This window comes from Aotus nancymaae, unplaced genomic scaffold (genome assembly GCF_030222135.1).
Source record: "Aotus nancymaae isolate 86718 unplaced genomic scaffold, 86718_ANA_hifiasm-v0.15.2.pri h1tg000011l, whole genome shotgun sequence".
Classification (NCBI taxonomy): domain Eukaryota; kingdom Metazoa; phylum Chordata; class Mammalia; order Primates; family Aotidae; genus Aotus; species Aotus nancymaae.
In genome coordinates, this window is record NW_026988422.1 from 20,079,035 (window position 1) to 20,093,396 (window position 14,362).

General features: G+C 43.2%; 1 protein-coding gene across 4 annotated transcripts in view; it reads right to left on the reverse strand.

Moving 5' to 3' along the window:
* The window catches only part of B4GALT4 (beta-1,4-galactosyltransferase 4), a 90,730-nt gene that overhangs the window by 61,319 nt on the left and 15,049 nt on the right, over window positions 1-14,362 (reverse strand). For 2 of the 4 annotated variants that reach the window (XM_012463955.2, XM_012463956.3), the window contains exons 5-7: window positions 10,079-10,201; window positions 7,153-7,257; window positions 2,656-3,597 (exon numbers count right to left, since the gene is read on the reverse strand). In XM_012463955.2, the coding sequence (XP_012319378.1) occupies window positions 3,465-3,597; window positions 7,153-7,257; window positions 10,079-10,201 (361 nt within the window). In that variant the 3' untranslated portion in view covers window positions 2,656-3,464. Of the gene's footprint in view, window positions 1-2,655; window positions 3,598-7,152; window positions 7,258-10,078; window positions 10,202-14,362 lie in introns of those variants that run through there. The other 2 variants (XR_010342002.1, XM_064374654.1) reach the window with 2 other exon arrangements.

A 14,362-nucleotide genomic window follows, 5' to 3' on the forward strand; every position in this document is an offset into this window, starting at 1 on the left:
GAAGTTACATCAGGGAAACTGTTACAGAGCAAGCACTTAATTTATTATTTATGTCCCACCCTTCACCAACCTCCGCTCCAAGCCCCCATGTCTCCCACTCACACACACACACACACACACACACACACACAAATACACACACATACATTCCACACATGGGTACACAAGGTTTGATAATTTTATTTAAATCTTAACAATTATCAATGAAACAATGGAGCCTTTACCTGTACAGGTGTGCTCCCTAGGGGCGGGGCCTCTAAACCACTCCCTTGTGTATATATTTAGAATTATCAGGCCCTCTCAGCAGGTATAAGATGGTTATCCATATACAAAAAAATCAACCAAGGTAGAAATAGCTTAAACCATCGAAGGTACTAAGGATAGGTTTTTTTTTTTTAAGTTGTAGAATGTGATTTGTGAAAAAGAACTTACGAAATGTAACAGAATATGCTCTGTCTTGCAGAACATGTTAATGGCTTTTGGTAGGGACTGTATATATGAATAGGATTGGGGAAAGTGGATTTCAAGTCTGGGAGAAAATGTCTTTTATCTCACTCAAGTCCATTCACAGAGCATTTTGGGGCTCCCAGGAACTCTATTCCTTGGGCCTTCAGTGGAAGTGAGGAGGTTAAGGGCAGAAAAACTAGGGAGGGAGTCAGGGACAAAGTTCTGAGAGCAGATGAGAAGAGGAATGCACTTTTCAGGGTCCAGAAAATACTAATCCTCTGTAGGAATTAAGACAATAAGGATATACATTCAGGAAAATTACCTCAAAGAATAAGAAAAGTCAAGAAGAAGGCAATATGGTGTAATCGTCTTGAAAGTCAGAAGGCCTGAGTTTGGCTCTGACTCTGCAATTTATTGCCTGTGAGACTCCTGAAAAGTCACCCTTCTGGCTGGGACCTCTACTTATTCATCTGGCCTCTTATCTCAAGAGTCAATGACATCAATAAAGTGATATCACAAACTGTAAAGTGCTTTAGAAATGAATGCCAGTATAGGTGAGAAAAAACTCAATAAAAACCTCAAAGTAACACACTCTTTGTGTTAGGTAGTTGTAATGTCCAAATAGCCTGCCCCATATAATCCTTAGCAAGTATAGTAGACAAAGCTATCTCTACAATATTCAAAACAGTAGGCCTCTTTTGTGGCAACTGACTATGAAAAAATGCACAGGGCAGGAACTGGAGGAAGCCAGTTCCTTTGAAGCCAAACTCCCAGCCCAGCAGGGAGGCGAGAGCAGGGAGGGAGGCAGCAATGAGTGGGCAGGTAGGCCCATGCCCCCAGTGTCACAGCCTTTGACGCACCAGTGCAGGGAAAGTGCCACAATGGCAGTGTCAAGGTCTTAAAAAACTATCTTCCACTTCAAGAAGTTTCGTAACAAGTCATTCGAGGGACCTGTATATTACCTTGGTTGAAAGAATTACCTGAAGAAAAGTAAAAGGCACAGTCCAGTGGTTTCCAACATTTAAAAACTGCAGATGTCAAAAAAAAAAATAGGGAGTTTCTGCATGGCACTAGCTATATTCCATTTCTATTGAGTAAGAAATTGAGTTCTCAAATACGGGTCTTCAAATTCCTTGTACACACCACTCTCTTCCATTGCCCTCCCCAACCATGACCAGGGAGGGGCCTACAACCTCCCAATTACCGTCTGTTAATATGGTCATAGTTAAGCAAATTGGGACAGAGCTCTAGAGATAGGTTCTACAGAAAAGAGAAGGGAGAGTGAAGGGGAGATTTACTCAATACACTACAGCCCCGTTAGCGAATCTCGAAAGAATGAAGCTCCTTTACAAAGTTTGAGCCTCTGCTAAGTAAAGAAAAATATGGCTGGGCACAGTGGCTCACACCTGTAATCCCAGCCCTTTGGGTATCCCAGGCGGGCAGGCTGATTGAGCTCTAGAGTTCAAGACAAGCCTGGGCAGCATGGTGAGACACCATCTCTATTAAAAATACAAAAAAAATAACTGGGAGTGCTGGTGTGTGTCTGTGGTCCCAGCTACTCAGGAGGCTGAGGTGGAAGGATTGTCACTTAAACCTGGGAGGTGGAGGCTGCAGTAAGCCAAAACTGCACCACTGCACTCCAGCCTGGGTGACAGAGCAAGACCCTATTGGAAAAAAGAAAAAAAAAAAAAAAGGAAAAAAAAAAAACCCCACATTTGCTCTTTGGCTCCCTGTGCTGAGTTAAAAGCTAAACCAGGCTAGCCCTATAAAGTATATTATCCTTTCAAATTCTCCTTCCCCACTTGGATGGTGACAACTCCTGTTTTTTCTTGGGAGCACCAAACTTCCTATTCTCTCTCCCTGCTTGGGAAGGATTAGATATTATTTAAACTTACTGGCTGGCGCTCGTTCATGTGAAAGTTTAACTGTTAAGGTGTCATACAGTAATGATGGATTGAGAACCCCTACGGCTTGCATGGTAAGCATAATGCATTCATGGAGAGGCCTAGGGAGAAAGACACAGACGGGCCTATCTTAAGACTGGAGCTGGTTGTATAAGGAGGTCACACATGAGATGAACAAGAGACATGGACAGAAGGATGGGAGACAGAGGGAGTGGAGGGTTTTGTTTCAAGCTCTTTAGAATTATGGATACTGAAATGAATATATCCTAGGGTTCAAACAATAAAAAACACAAAGGAACACTCAAAGCTTTTTCACATTTTACTACAGAGGTATTTGATAGATGTACTCATTATTAGTTAATATGTAAATATGTAAACTGCTAATTTATATCCTACTAGTACAAAATCATTTTACAAAACCTCTTTAAAAACTAATAGATAATGTGTTCTCTGGTGGGTATCACTGGAAGACGTACCTGGGCAGGTGCCTCCCTGCAGGCTATCAGCAGCTGCAACCAGGTCAGCTACTGCTGCCTCTGCGACCGACGCTCCGCCCTCCTGCTACCTCTTCATTCCCAAGTTCACTGCCTCTTTATTCGTCACCTTTTCTCCCCTCTTTTGTGGCCTTTTCTCAACTGGGACCCACCATTGCACAGACAATCGTACAGGATAAATAATTAACACTATTATATCTTCGTACCTTTCTACCTTGGACGAGAACAACTCTGATTCTCTCAGACATTCAGCAGTCTTGTTTCCTGTGACCTTTTATCCCATAATATATCACTTCAAATTTAAATACATCTTCTTCAGGCAGAGTCCTCAAACAGTCTTCATTTTATCCTTTGAGTCATCCTTTTATATAAAGTCCTTCAAGTATCCATATTAGAACGTGTAACCCTCATGATCAAAACAACTAAGAAAACTGTCTTGTTACAACTGTTTTACATTCCATATCACCAGGTGCTCTGCTAAGAAAATACAAAAAGGAAAAATTCAGCCCAACAATGACCTATAACAGGTTCTTAATGTGTGCTACTATTCAAAGTCTCTAGGCCAAAATTATTGCAACCAAAGAATCAGTTCTTCCAAACATCACCAAAAGATCCAGGGTCATGCACCAGACCAGAAATCCACTGTGATGTTGACATATAAAGGATTGTATTCCACAGACAGTAATTTGTAAGAACAACTACTCAACCCATCTGTTCTCCAGACTCGTGACACTTGGTGTAAGAGCTTCATCCTAAAGATAAAAAGAACAAATGTGAATGATAAGACAAGAATGTAACATGTTTGCCCCAAAATGTGGCAAACATATTTTTGTGAATTATTAACCTGTTATGTTTCCTACTATTAAGATGTTTTCCCCATTGAAGGTGACAAACATGATAGCTATGTATTCATGTGTCAGACTCCATGTGAGAACCCGGGGACCCATGATGAAAAGTGTCATTGCACTCAGTGAGCCCCCAGTCTACAGGACAGAAGGATGTGCAAGGAACACAGATACAGTAAGATATGTGCCATCCACTGCCAACTGATCCTTGGTAGAGTTTCAGGGGATCTCTGAATCTTCCTGTGTTGTAGGGAAAGTTTGTGTCTGTAGGTGGGGAAGTACATAGCTTTCATGAGCCTCCAAAAAAATTAGTATGTATGTAGATGAGGATGAATGAAGGGGCACCTAACTTCATGAGGAAGTCTGGCGAGGGGTCAGAGAGAAGGTAAATTTCAGTAAGGCTGAAAAAGAGGAATTCACCAAGTGAAGAAGGTGAAGGAAAGAGCACTTCGGGCAGAGCGACCACCCTGGGCAAGATGCACAGACACGCAAAAGAGCAGGATGCACTTGAAGAAGTCACTAGTGTGTCCAGAGCCATCTGGGAAGATGGGAAGATGAGTGGGCGGTGAACTGAATAGGTTCTTCTTGCTCAGCAGTGAAAACAATAAATGCTGGTTACCCGTAACAATATGGATGCGGATCAGACACATAATGTTAGGCTAAATAAAGTCAGAGAAGAACAAAATGCAGTGTGATTTCATTTACATAAAGTTGAAAAACATGCAGAACTAAGCAATCTTTTGTTTAGGGATACACACACATGGGAAAAAAAAAACAAGAAACAGCAGAAATAACTATCATTATCACAAATACTTATCATAAAAATTCAGAGAAGTGTTACTTGGATAGGTGGATGGGGGAGAAGAGAAGGGGAAGGCTATGGGATTAGGGAGGACCACACAGGTCATGCACGCAACGTGGTGGTGGGAGATACCAGCAGTGTTCATGGTATCAAGAATCTTCAGACTTTTCATACAATGTAGGAGTACTCTTTTGTATATACTCAATAATTTTTTTTAACATAAAGAGAAAAATGCATGCCTATGGACAATGACTAGAAGAACACAGAAAATAGAAATAGCTATTTTGTTGCAGTGGTTGACTCTACCAAAAGGGCTAACAGCCATTTAACAATGCTTTAAAACATCAACTTTAGGCCAAGCGTGGTGGCTCATGCTGTAACCCTAGCACTTTAGGAGGCTGAGGCAGGAAGATTGCTTGAGCCCAGGAGTTTGAGACCAGCCTTTGGCAACACAGGAAGACCTTGTGCTTACAAAAAATTTTTTAAAAATTAGCTGAGCATGGCGACACATGCCTGTGGTCCCAGCTACTTGGGAGGCTGAGCCAGGAGGATTGCTTGAGCCTAGGAGATCGAGGCTGCAGCGAGCACGCTCACGCCACTGCACTCCAGCTTGGACGACAGACTGAGACCCTGCCTCAGCAAAAATAAATAAATAAATAAACTTTAACAGGGCCCTTTAATCTCAGGCTAAAAGCACTTCAATACTGTTTTTAAATGTAGACTATAACAAAAGCACTAAAAGCCCCTTAATACTGTTTTAAAATTTAAGGGGAAAAATCAGAACAAAGAAATCTAGATTCTTCAATCAAAGCCACATAAAGAACTGGCTTATCTGCCAAGATTCTTCAGTGAATAGGCCAATTCCCAAGGCAGGAAAAGTACAAGACGAGCTCGGAACATCTCATCACACCAGAGCACAGGGAGGGAAGCTCTCAAGGACTACTGTGGTTGTGTCAAAAGGATTCAGGACGCAGCTTGAAGAAGACCCCACTGGACAAAGATGAGGCAATATGAGTACCAAAAAGTAAATGAACTACATCCTGAAGGATGCTAGAAAACACCAAGTCATTAGGCTGAAAAACATTTAATTAGTGCTTGACTCTTTCTCTTTATTCTGCCTTTCCTATAAAAACTATACCCCAGAGTATTCAAATAAATGAAAAGTACTTTGTAGAAAAATCTAATAAATACAAAAGGAATGATATAATTAGAATATTACAATGTTGCAACCCCTAATTAAATAATAAATCTAGAAATCAAGCATCAATGACTGCTGAAGTTATTAGATAAAAAACTGATGGGGAATCTCACAAAGCATAGATTAGACTGGCAATATCTAAACTCACAGATCAATCCTAACATCACAAAATGATACAACCAGACATTACATCCTGCTGTTTTGACACTAGAGGAAGTGCACAACACCACAGATGAAAATTCCTGCCCAAAAATAGTTTTCAGATTCTGTTCAAGTCTCCAGAAAGGCAGAGAAATCCCAGTGTGATGGCTACTATTGAGTGTCAACTTGATTAGATTGAAGGATGCAAAGTATTGTTCCTGGGTGTGTCTTTGAGGGTGTTGCCAAAGGAGATTAACACTGGAGTCAGTGGACTGGGAGAGGCAGACCCACCCTCCACGTGGGTGGCACTATCTAACCAACTGCTAGCGTGGCTGGAATAAAGCAGGCAGAAGAAGGCGGGAGAAGTTGACTTGCTGCGTCTTCTGGCCTTCATCTTTCTCCTGGGCTTCCTATCCCTGAACATCAAACTCCAACTTCTTCGGCTTTTGGACTCTTGGACTTACACCAGTGGTTTGCCAGGGGCTCTCGGGCCTTTGGCCACAGACTGAAGGCTGCACTATCGGCTTCCCTACCTTTGAGGTTTTGGTACTCAAGACTGATTTTCTTGCTCCTCAGCTTGCAGATGACCTACTGTGGAACTTCACCTTGGGATGGTGTGAGTCAATACTCCTTAATAAACTCCCCTTCATATATACATCTGTCCTATTAGTTCTGTCCCTCTAGAGAACTCTAATACACCTAGTTTACGAGAAAATACAGAGGTCGGGGGACATGTTAAGTTATACTACCAGCAAGCAATTGGAAAAATCCATAATGCAAGGAATTCTGTTGGACAAATAATCTGGCTTGTTCCATAAATAAACATCAAGGAAAACGTAAAAAGGGGAGAGGGAACCTACAGATTAAAAGAGATCATTCAAATGCAATGTGGACCTTGTTTAGACACTGATCTGACCAACTGATTTTAAAAATAAAAAAGCACTTAACACTGACTGGACATTTGATGTCATTAAGGAGATACTGTTAATTTTATTTCAGGTATTATAATGGTATTGTGATTCCTTTTTTAAAGCCACTTATATTTTAAGAATACATACCGAAGTAGTTACACGTGAAATGCTATGACGGCTGTGACACGTTTCTAAATCCAATGGGGTAAGAAAAAAAGTGAGGGAAAGAGAGGCCATGAGTTAAGAACTCAGTGCACCACTTTCTCTCCTTTTGTGTCTGTTTCAAAATTTCTTTAATAAAAATCATTTAACAAAGTAAACTGTCTCAAATCTGATCGAATTCAACATAGTCTGTATTGACAGAACAGCCCAGGGAGGCAGCCTGCCAGGCAAGTGAATCCAGAACTTACCGTTCTCCATTCACCTCATTGCCTCTGTCCCTAGTGTGGAAGATCATTGTATATTTACCCACTTCAGGTAGGGGCCGGGATATTTTCATTCTATGGAGTTCAACCCTAGAAAAATAATAGAGATTTTTTTTAAGTCCATCCTATTTATCTACCACTAGGCAAATAAAAAGCATCATTTGCAAAAATTTACACACACACACACAGTGTCACAAACATTTCAATTTCTTATAATGGTAGAACTTCAGGCGATAAGCCCAAAAAAGAATCAGATTTAACATTTATTACTGGGATACAAAGGAGATGTGTTAATTTATACTTAGTCATTTTCAAAAAGAAAAAAAACTGATAAAGTACGTATTTGTTTTGTTGTTGTTGTTGTTTTTGAAATGGAGTCTTGCTCTGTCACCCAGGCTGGAGTGCAGTGGCACAATGTTGGCTCACTGCAACCTCCGCCTCCCGGGTTCAAGCAATTCTCCTGCCTCAGCCTCTCGAGCAGCTGGTACTATAGGCACACGCCACCATGCCCAGTTAATTTTCGTATTTTTAGTAGAGACGGGTTTTTATCATATTGGCCAGGCTGGTCTCAAACTCCCGACCTCGTGATCCACCCGCCTCAGCCTCCCAAAGTGCTGGAATTACAGGCGTAAGCCACCGCACCCAGCTAACGTACTTATTTCAAAACATCCTGAAGAATAGAAGAATCAAGTCTGTTAGGATAACCAATTTACTTAGAGTTGCCTTCCTTTTTTTTTTTGGAGATGGAGTTTCGCTCTTGTTACCCAGGCTGGAGTGCAATGGCGCGATCTCGGCTCACCGCAACCTCCGCCTCCTGGGTTCAGGCAATTCTCCTGCCTCAAGCCTCCTGAGTAGCTGGGATTACAGGCACACGCCACCGTGCCCAGCTAATTTTTTTGTATTTTTAGTAGAGATGGGGTTTCACCATGTTGACCAGGATGGTCTCGATCTCTTGACCTCGTGATCCACCCGCCTCGGCCTCCCAAAGTGCTGGGATTACAGGCGTGAGCCACCGCGCCCGGCCGAGTTGCCTTCTTTTAACAAAGAAAGGAATGGTCATTTATGGTCACAAGCTTTAAAGCCACAATCCTAGGTTCAAATCTAGACTCTGTTATTTACAACCTCAGTAAGTCAGTTCACTCTTCCAGGTCTGTTTCCTCATCTGTAAAATGGCAATGGTGATAGAGAGTTGATTTCAAAGATTCAAGTGATATAATCTGCATGGAACATGCTTGTACTCTGTAATGTATTATGTAAGTACAAAGAAGGGTAGTGCCTGTTGCACAGGTGAATAAATAAGCAGTAAGTCTCAACCAACTTTCACGTTCAAATCATCTGACTTTATCCACCACATTAGTTGAAAACCATTCTGAAGACCATGATGGTCTTTTCAAATGAAAGCAAAATTTGAGGCTCCCCTCTACTTTGAAGCTGAAGGGTAGCAGGAGAGAAGACAGTGAAGACGTGATCAGGGCAAAATTCTACTAATCATCTTAGTAAAGGAGATCTGTGGAAGATAATGGGGATTGTTTATCACTAGCCTTCACTACTCTTGTCCTGAAATGTAGCAGGTACCCTCCGTCCAATTCCTAAGCTATGGCCACACAGGCTGCTGATGGGCTGGGCTGTCAAGAGCTGTTGCCCATCACTACGGCCATTTCTGTAGAGCCCCTGGCCAGGGAAATCCATTCCCTCCTGCTACAAACATTCAGAGGCTCTCAGCCTAGACATGAGAACAAGACCAGCATGGAACCCCTGGGTTCCTTAAGATGAAGCAATAAAAAAATTTCTGACAATCACATATCTAATCATTCAGACCCCCAGGTTAGAAATTTCCTTTCCAGCCAGGCACAGTGGCTCACGCCTGTAATCTCAACACTTTAGGAGACCAAGGCAGGCGGATCACCTGAGGTCAGAAGTTCAAGACCAGCCTGGCCATTATGGTGAAACCCGGCCTTTACTAAAATTACAAAAAAAATTAGCCAGATACCACAGCACACATCTGTAGTCCCAGCTATTCGGGAGGCTGAGAGTGAAGAATCATTTGAATCTGGGAGGCAGAGGTTGCAGTGAGCTGAGATAGTGTCACTGCACTCCAGCCAGGGTGACAGAGCAAGACTGTCTCAAAAGAAAAAAAAACAAACAAAAAAAAGAAATGTCTTTTCCAAGAGGCAACGGCAGGAGGGAAAGGGGTCTCCTTGATACCCAGAAGGGCCTTGTGATTACAACTCTAAAGATATCACCCCAAGTTCTTGAATAATTATTTATTTCTAGGAGTTAGGGATATCTATAACTATCTGGCCTCCAAATCCAAGTTCAAGGGAAGAAGCTGTGGGTAGAGGCCGGATTTATTCCCTTTCAGCCCGTCAGAACAGAGAGCAGTCCAAGAGAACCTAGGGTAATGCCAACAGCCCAGAGTCAGGCCTGGGGTAAGGCCACCTGGGGTCAGGTCCCCACAGCGTGTGGGGCTGGCTAATGCTTCAGCATGTGCATCTCCCCAAAGGCTGCTGGCACTCCCTGCTGGGGACACTGGGAACTGTGCAAGGACCCCCTGAGGTCTGACAGAAAGCATGAGGCTCTTAACAGCCCAGTCTCCAAATTACAGTTCAGCAGACACCTTGCAGTCTGGGATTTCCCACTCACTGGTGTCTCAGTCTTTCCCACTAACGAGCCCATGAGGCCTCCACCAACACTTCTGGACCCCAAATGCCCACAGGCCAGAAGTAAAATGCCACTGGCACAGAACGATGTGGGCCATCCTGCCCTCCCTCTACCCGCTCCACTCTTCTAGCCCAAATCTGCAGCCTAGTGACCTGCTGGACTGGCATCTAAAGGGATAAATATAAATGCAGGTTTCTAGAGCCACACTGATCGCAGAGCCCCGTGAAGGGGACCTTTCTCTGTTGTTCACCTGAGTCTGAGGTCATCGTCTTCGCCTCCCCATCCCCAGTAGTTGTTAGAGAATCCATTCACCTTGAAAAACTGCTCTCTGCTTAGGGCAGTAACACCCCCAAAATATCCACTGTAACGTAACCTGGAGCAAAAGAGAAGACAGAAATGGTAAGAATACTAGTATCAAAGGTCTCTAATTTCAGGGCTGGCATTCTAGGAACCCCTGGGAGACCATGCGCTTCCACCCACCCACTCCTGCTTCTCCTGCACCTCCCAGTGCTCCTGGCCTGCCCTGTCTTCTCTTCTTTCCTCGATCTAAACAAACGCTCACCTCTGCTCAGCAAGCGAGGTGCCGCCTGACTGTTAGTGGTGATGTTTGTATGTAAAGCCTACAGAAATACCTGTCAACGTGAACTACCCCGTCAGATATTGATAACAGATTACATCTTGTGTCTCAGTCCAGTGAATGGTAACAGCTGCCAAGGGCACTGGGTTAAGAAGGATTCTGAGGCTGCATCCGGATTCAGCATGAATGCGTGTCATGATGAATATATCTTTTCTTATTTCACTTTCACTTTTGCAGGGGAGGTTTGAAGGCAGGAGACAGTTCCTGCACACACACACTGCACGCACACACTCTGTATGCAAATCTCTACTTCTCGGCATGCATCTCCAGCTCCGAGTCTGTTTCCTGGATAACCCAACACATGTCAGCACCCCTGAAGTTTCTGGCCTGGCAACTAGATAAAGTATAGGTAGTGCTGTTTGTGAAAATAGGCTGTAAGGAACAATAATTAGGTTTTGAAAGGAAAGACAGTGAATTATGCTTTAGATAAGCTGAACTTTAGATATACCTGGGGCTTTGCCAGTAGGCAAATAAGATACAGGGTCCAAGCTCACAAGAGAGGAGTGATGAGAGATACAGCTCTGGAAATAAGCTGTTATCACGTAGTACCTGAAGGCACAGGTCGAGAAATCCCCAACAATCTAGTCGGTGAGAAGAGAACAAAGGGTAGACCCAAGGGGTTCAGCTCTGTGGAACCCTGGGAATACCAAAGAGAAAAAGAGTCAGAGAAAAAAGATCAGGAGGTAAAAGTCAGGGAGTACCTCCCAGCCTCCCAGTTATATAGGACTCTCATTATCAGTGGACAAATTTGTAAATCTGAGAAATAAAGGTATCCCTTAAATATAACATCTCAACAATTCAGAAATGCTAGTTAAGGTAGCTTAATAACTTGGATATTACTAAATTAAAAGATGTGAATATCTAGAGAATTTTTAACTTTAACTTCAGGTCAGACTGTTCTAGGACTGACGAAATATTTATGGTTTTCCAGATAAAAAGAAAAACCAAAAGGAAAGATCAATAAACATGTAGATACTTGCCATCAAACAAGTGGCATCCCAAAAGCTAATCTGGAGTTCAGTTGTTTCTTTCTATTTTCTGAGAAAATACTGGGGACTCTGTTTAACCCATAACAGAAACAGATTTACCTATATGCCCCCAACTTAAAATACTGGTAAATGGTATTTTTGCATCCTGCAATAAAACAAACAAAAGGAAATAACGTGCTTAGAAGGTAACTATCACTGACCCCAAGACATCTATTAGCAGTGTCTCATTACCATGGTTCTCGGAATGTGTTTTATAGAGGCGAGGGATTCTTAGCTGCCTGAACACCAGCTGCCTCATCAAGATGTGGTGACCAGGCAGGTACAACCTGCTGACACCAACAGGAAATCAGCATGAGAAGGAGGACGATGTGGCAGTGACCACCACCCACCACGGGCAAGACAGCTGGCTAAACACGTGAATGCGGAAGCCCTGCCCTCAGAGTTTATAACCTAACAAGAGAGGTGAGCATTATCAGGGTTCTGAACAGAGAGGTGTTGCCACATCAGGAGGAGGGAACCTGGAAGGATTCAAACAGGCAGAAAAATGGGGGATCTCCTGGTGACCAGAGCTCCGTGAGGCAAAGCACAGGAGAGAAAAGCACGGGCTGCCCAAGGACTGCCTGGAGATGGGTGAGCTGGAGTGAGCAGGAGCAGAAGAAGACAAGTCAGCAAGAAGAGTTAAAGAACTGTTTCTCCACACCTGTAATCCCAGCATGTTGGGAGGCCGAGGCAGGCGGATCACAAGCTCAGGAGATCTAGACCATCCTGGCTAACGCAGTGAAATCCCATTTCTACTAAAAATACAAAAAACTAGCCGGGCGTGGGGACACACGCTTGTAGTCCTAGCTACCTGGGAGGCTGAGGCAGGAGAATCGCGTGAACCCAGGAGGTGGAGGTTGTACTGGGCCGAGATCTCACCACTACACTCCAGCCTGGGCGACAGAGCAAGACTCCATCTCAAAAAAAAAAAAAAAAAAAAACTGTTTCTTGGGTACCTGTGAGATGGCAACTATCTCTGTTTATTGATCTTTGCTTTTGTTTTTTCTTCTTATCTGTAAAAGTATACATATTTAATTGGCCCTGGAATGGTTTACTTATTTGTAAAGGGCTGTAAGGCCCAAAGGTGGGGAAAATGTAGTCATAAAATAACAATAGAATCATTGTAGGAGGAGGCAGGTATCAAAGGAGTTCTTGCCAGTAAAATTTACCACCAGCTGGTCCAGAGCTTTATCACTGACCCACAGGCAGTGAGAAACAAGATTTGTTTCTGGCTTCAGCAGAGTCTGAGACAGCTGGGGCAACTTAATTTAACTTCTTCCTTCTGCATGTAAGGTGAAAACCTTTCTTGCACATGTACTCATGGGGCTGCTGTGACAGTGATGAGGCATGTGCTGACTTAAGCTCTGTGGCACTGGCACACACAGTTGCCAGCAGGGGGCAGACACTCAGCTGCCTGGAAATGAACTCTCCCACCACAGGGTCTTTGCCCAAAGCAACAAAAGCAAGTAGTCCAGAAGGAGGGTAACTCCTACCTACGTTACTTATACATACCACTCTCCAGATGCAAAAGATGAGGTTGCTTACATGATACACACAAAAAAGAGAAAAACATAAATGACAAACCAGGGCCCTAGAAACATTTAAATCACATAGAAAATTAAGATGGGAACTACATTAGAACTCTGATCTGCAAATAAGATTCTTTTCCGTTTCTAAAAGAGCGCCATGGATTTGGCTCAGAGCCTCTTGATCAAAAGGGGAAACATATTCAATTACTGAATCATATTAAGAAAACCTGTCAGTTACTCAACAAAGGCTTTCTGATACGTAGTTATAAAAGAAACATCTGGCCAGTTAGAATGGCAAGTTAAAAACAGCAAGATTCATACGTGCGCCGTTTCTCAGAGTGAGGAGCATCTGATGAAATCCACAATTGTGACACCAAAGCATGAGTGAAAATCAATTCCCGGCAGGAATGTCCAAGAGCTCAGCCTTCTTATGGTTCAGCCTAATACAAAGATAAAATCTAGAATCCCAGCAAAAAAACCTGTCCGTAAGCAATCCTCTGTGATTGCTTAGAAATGAACCAGGCAACCAGGTGTTTAAAAAAATCTGAGCAATGGGAAGTTTAAGATTATCATCTAAGGCAAGTGTCCAAAATACAGGTGTTCTGTGTTGTAAATAGTGACGTCTTACTACAGAATAAGGGAACAGATAGTGACATGCTTTTGAGAAAACCAAATTGCCCAGCCATGATACACTGCTTTCCTCAATGCAGAAGTGACTCAAAGAAACCAGAAAACAAAACCTCTAGATAATAAGATTAGATCCAAAGATCAAGTTTCCCCAAAGAGAACAATCCTGGGGTTCTCCCCTCGCCCTCTGCATCCACAGCCCCTGCCCTAACTCAGACATGTGGCATCTCTCCACTCAGCTTTTCCCGTTTTCCCTTGCTCCATCCAGTACAGCCAAGATCAGCTGAACCAAGCTTTCTCCTGTCCTTCCCCCGCTGTAACATGTGTCAACAGCTCCCCAACCCCTGCCACAGCAAATCTAAACTCCTTATTGGACTAAACAAGGCCTGTGTAATCTGGCCCCTGCCTAGCCTCAGTTCTTGCCTCTTCTCACAGACATTCCTTCTAGAATGCCAGTGAACTACCTGCATTTTCCCCAAAACTGTGCCATGCTCTCTGGCATGTCTTAGAACTCTGCTGAGAAGCTCTTGTTGGTTCCACAGGATTAAGGTACCACCTTCCCTGGGGAACAGCTTTAAATCCTTCCCTTTAAGGTGTTCTTAATGACACTGTGCTGTCACCCACCAGTAGTTTGTTTATGTCCTGCAGCTTACATAGGGATTGGGTTTTAAGTCAGTACCTGAGGCAAGAGTTACCTACACGATGTTACTCAA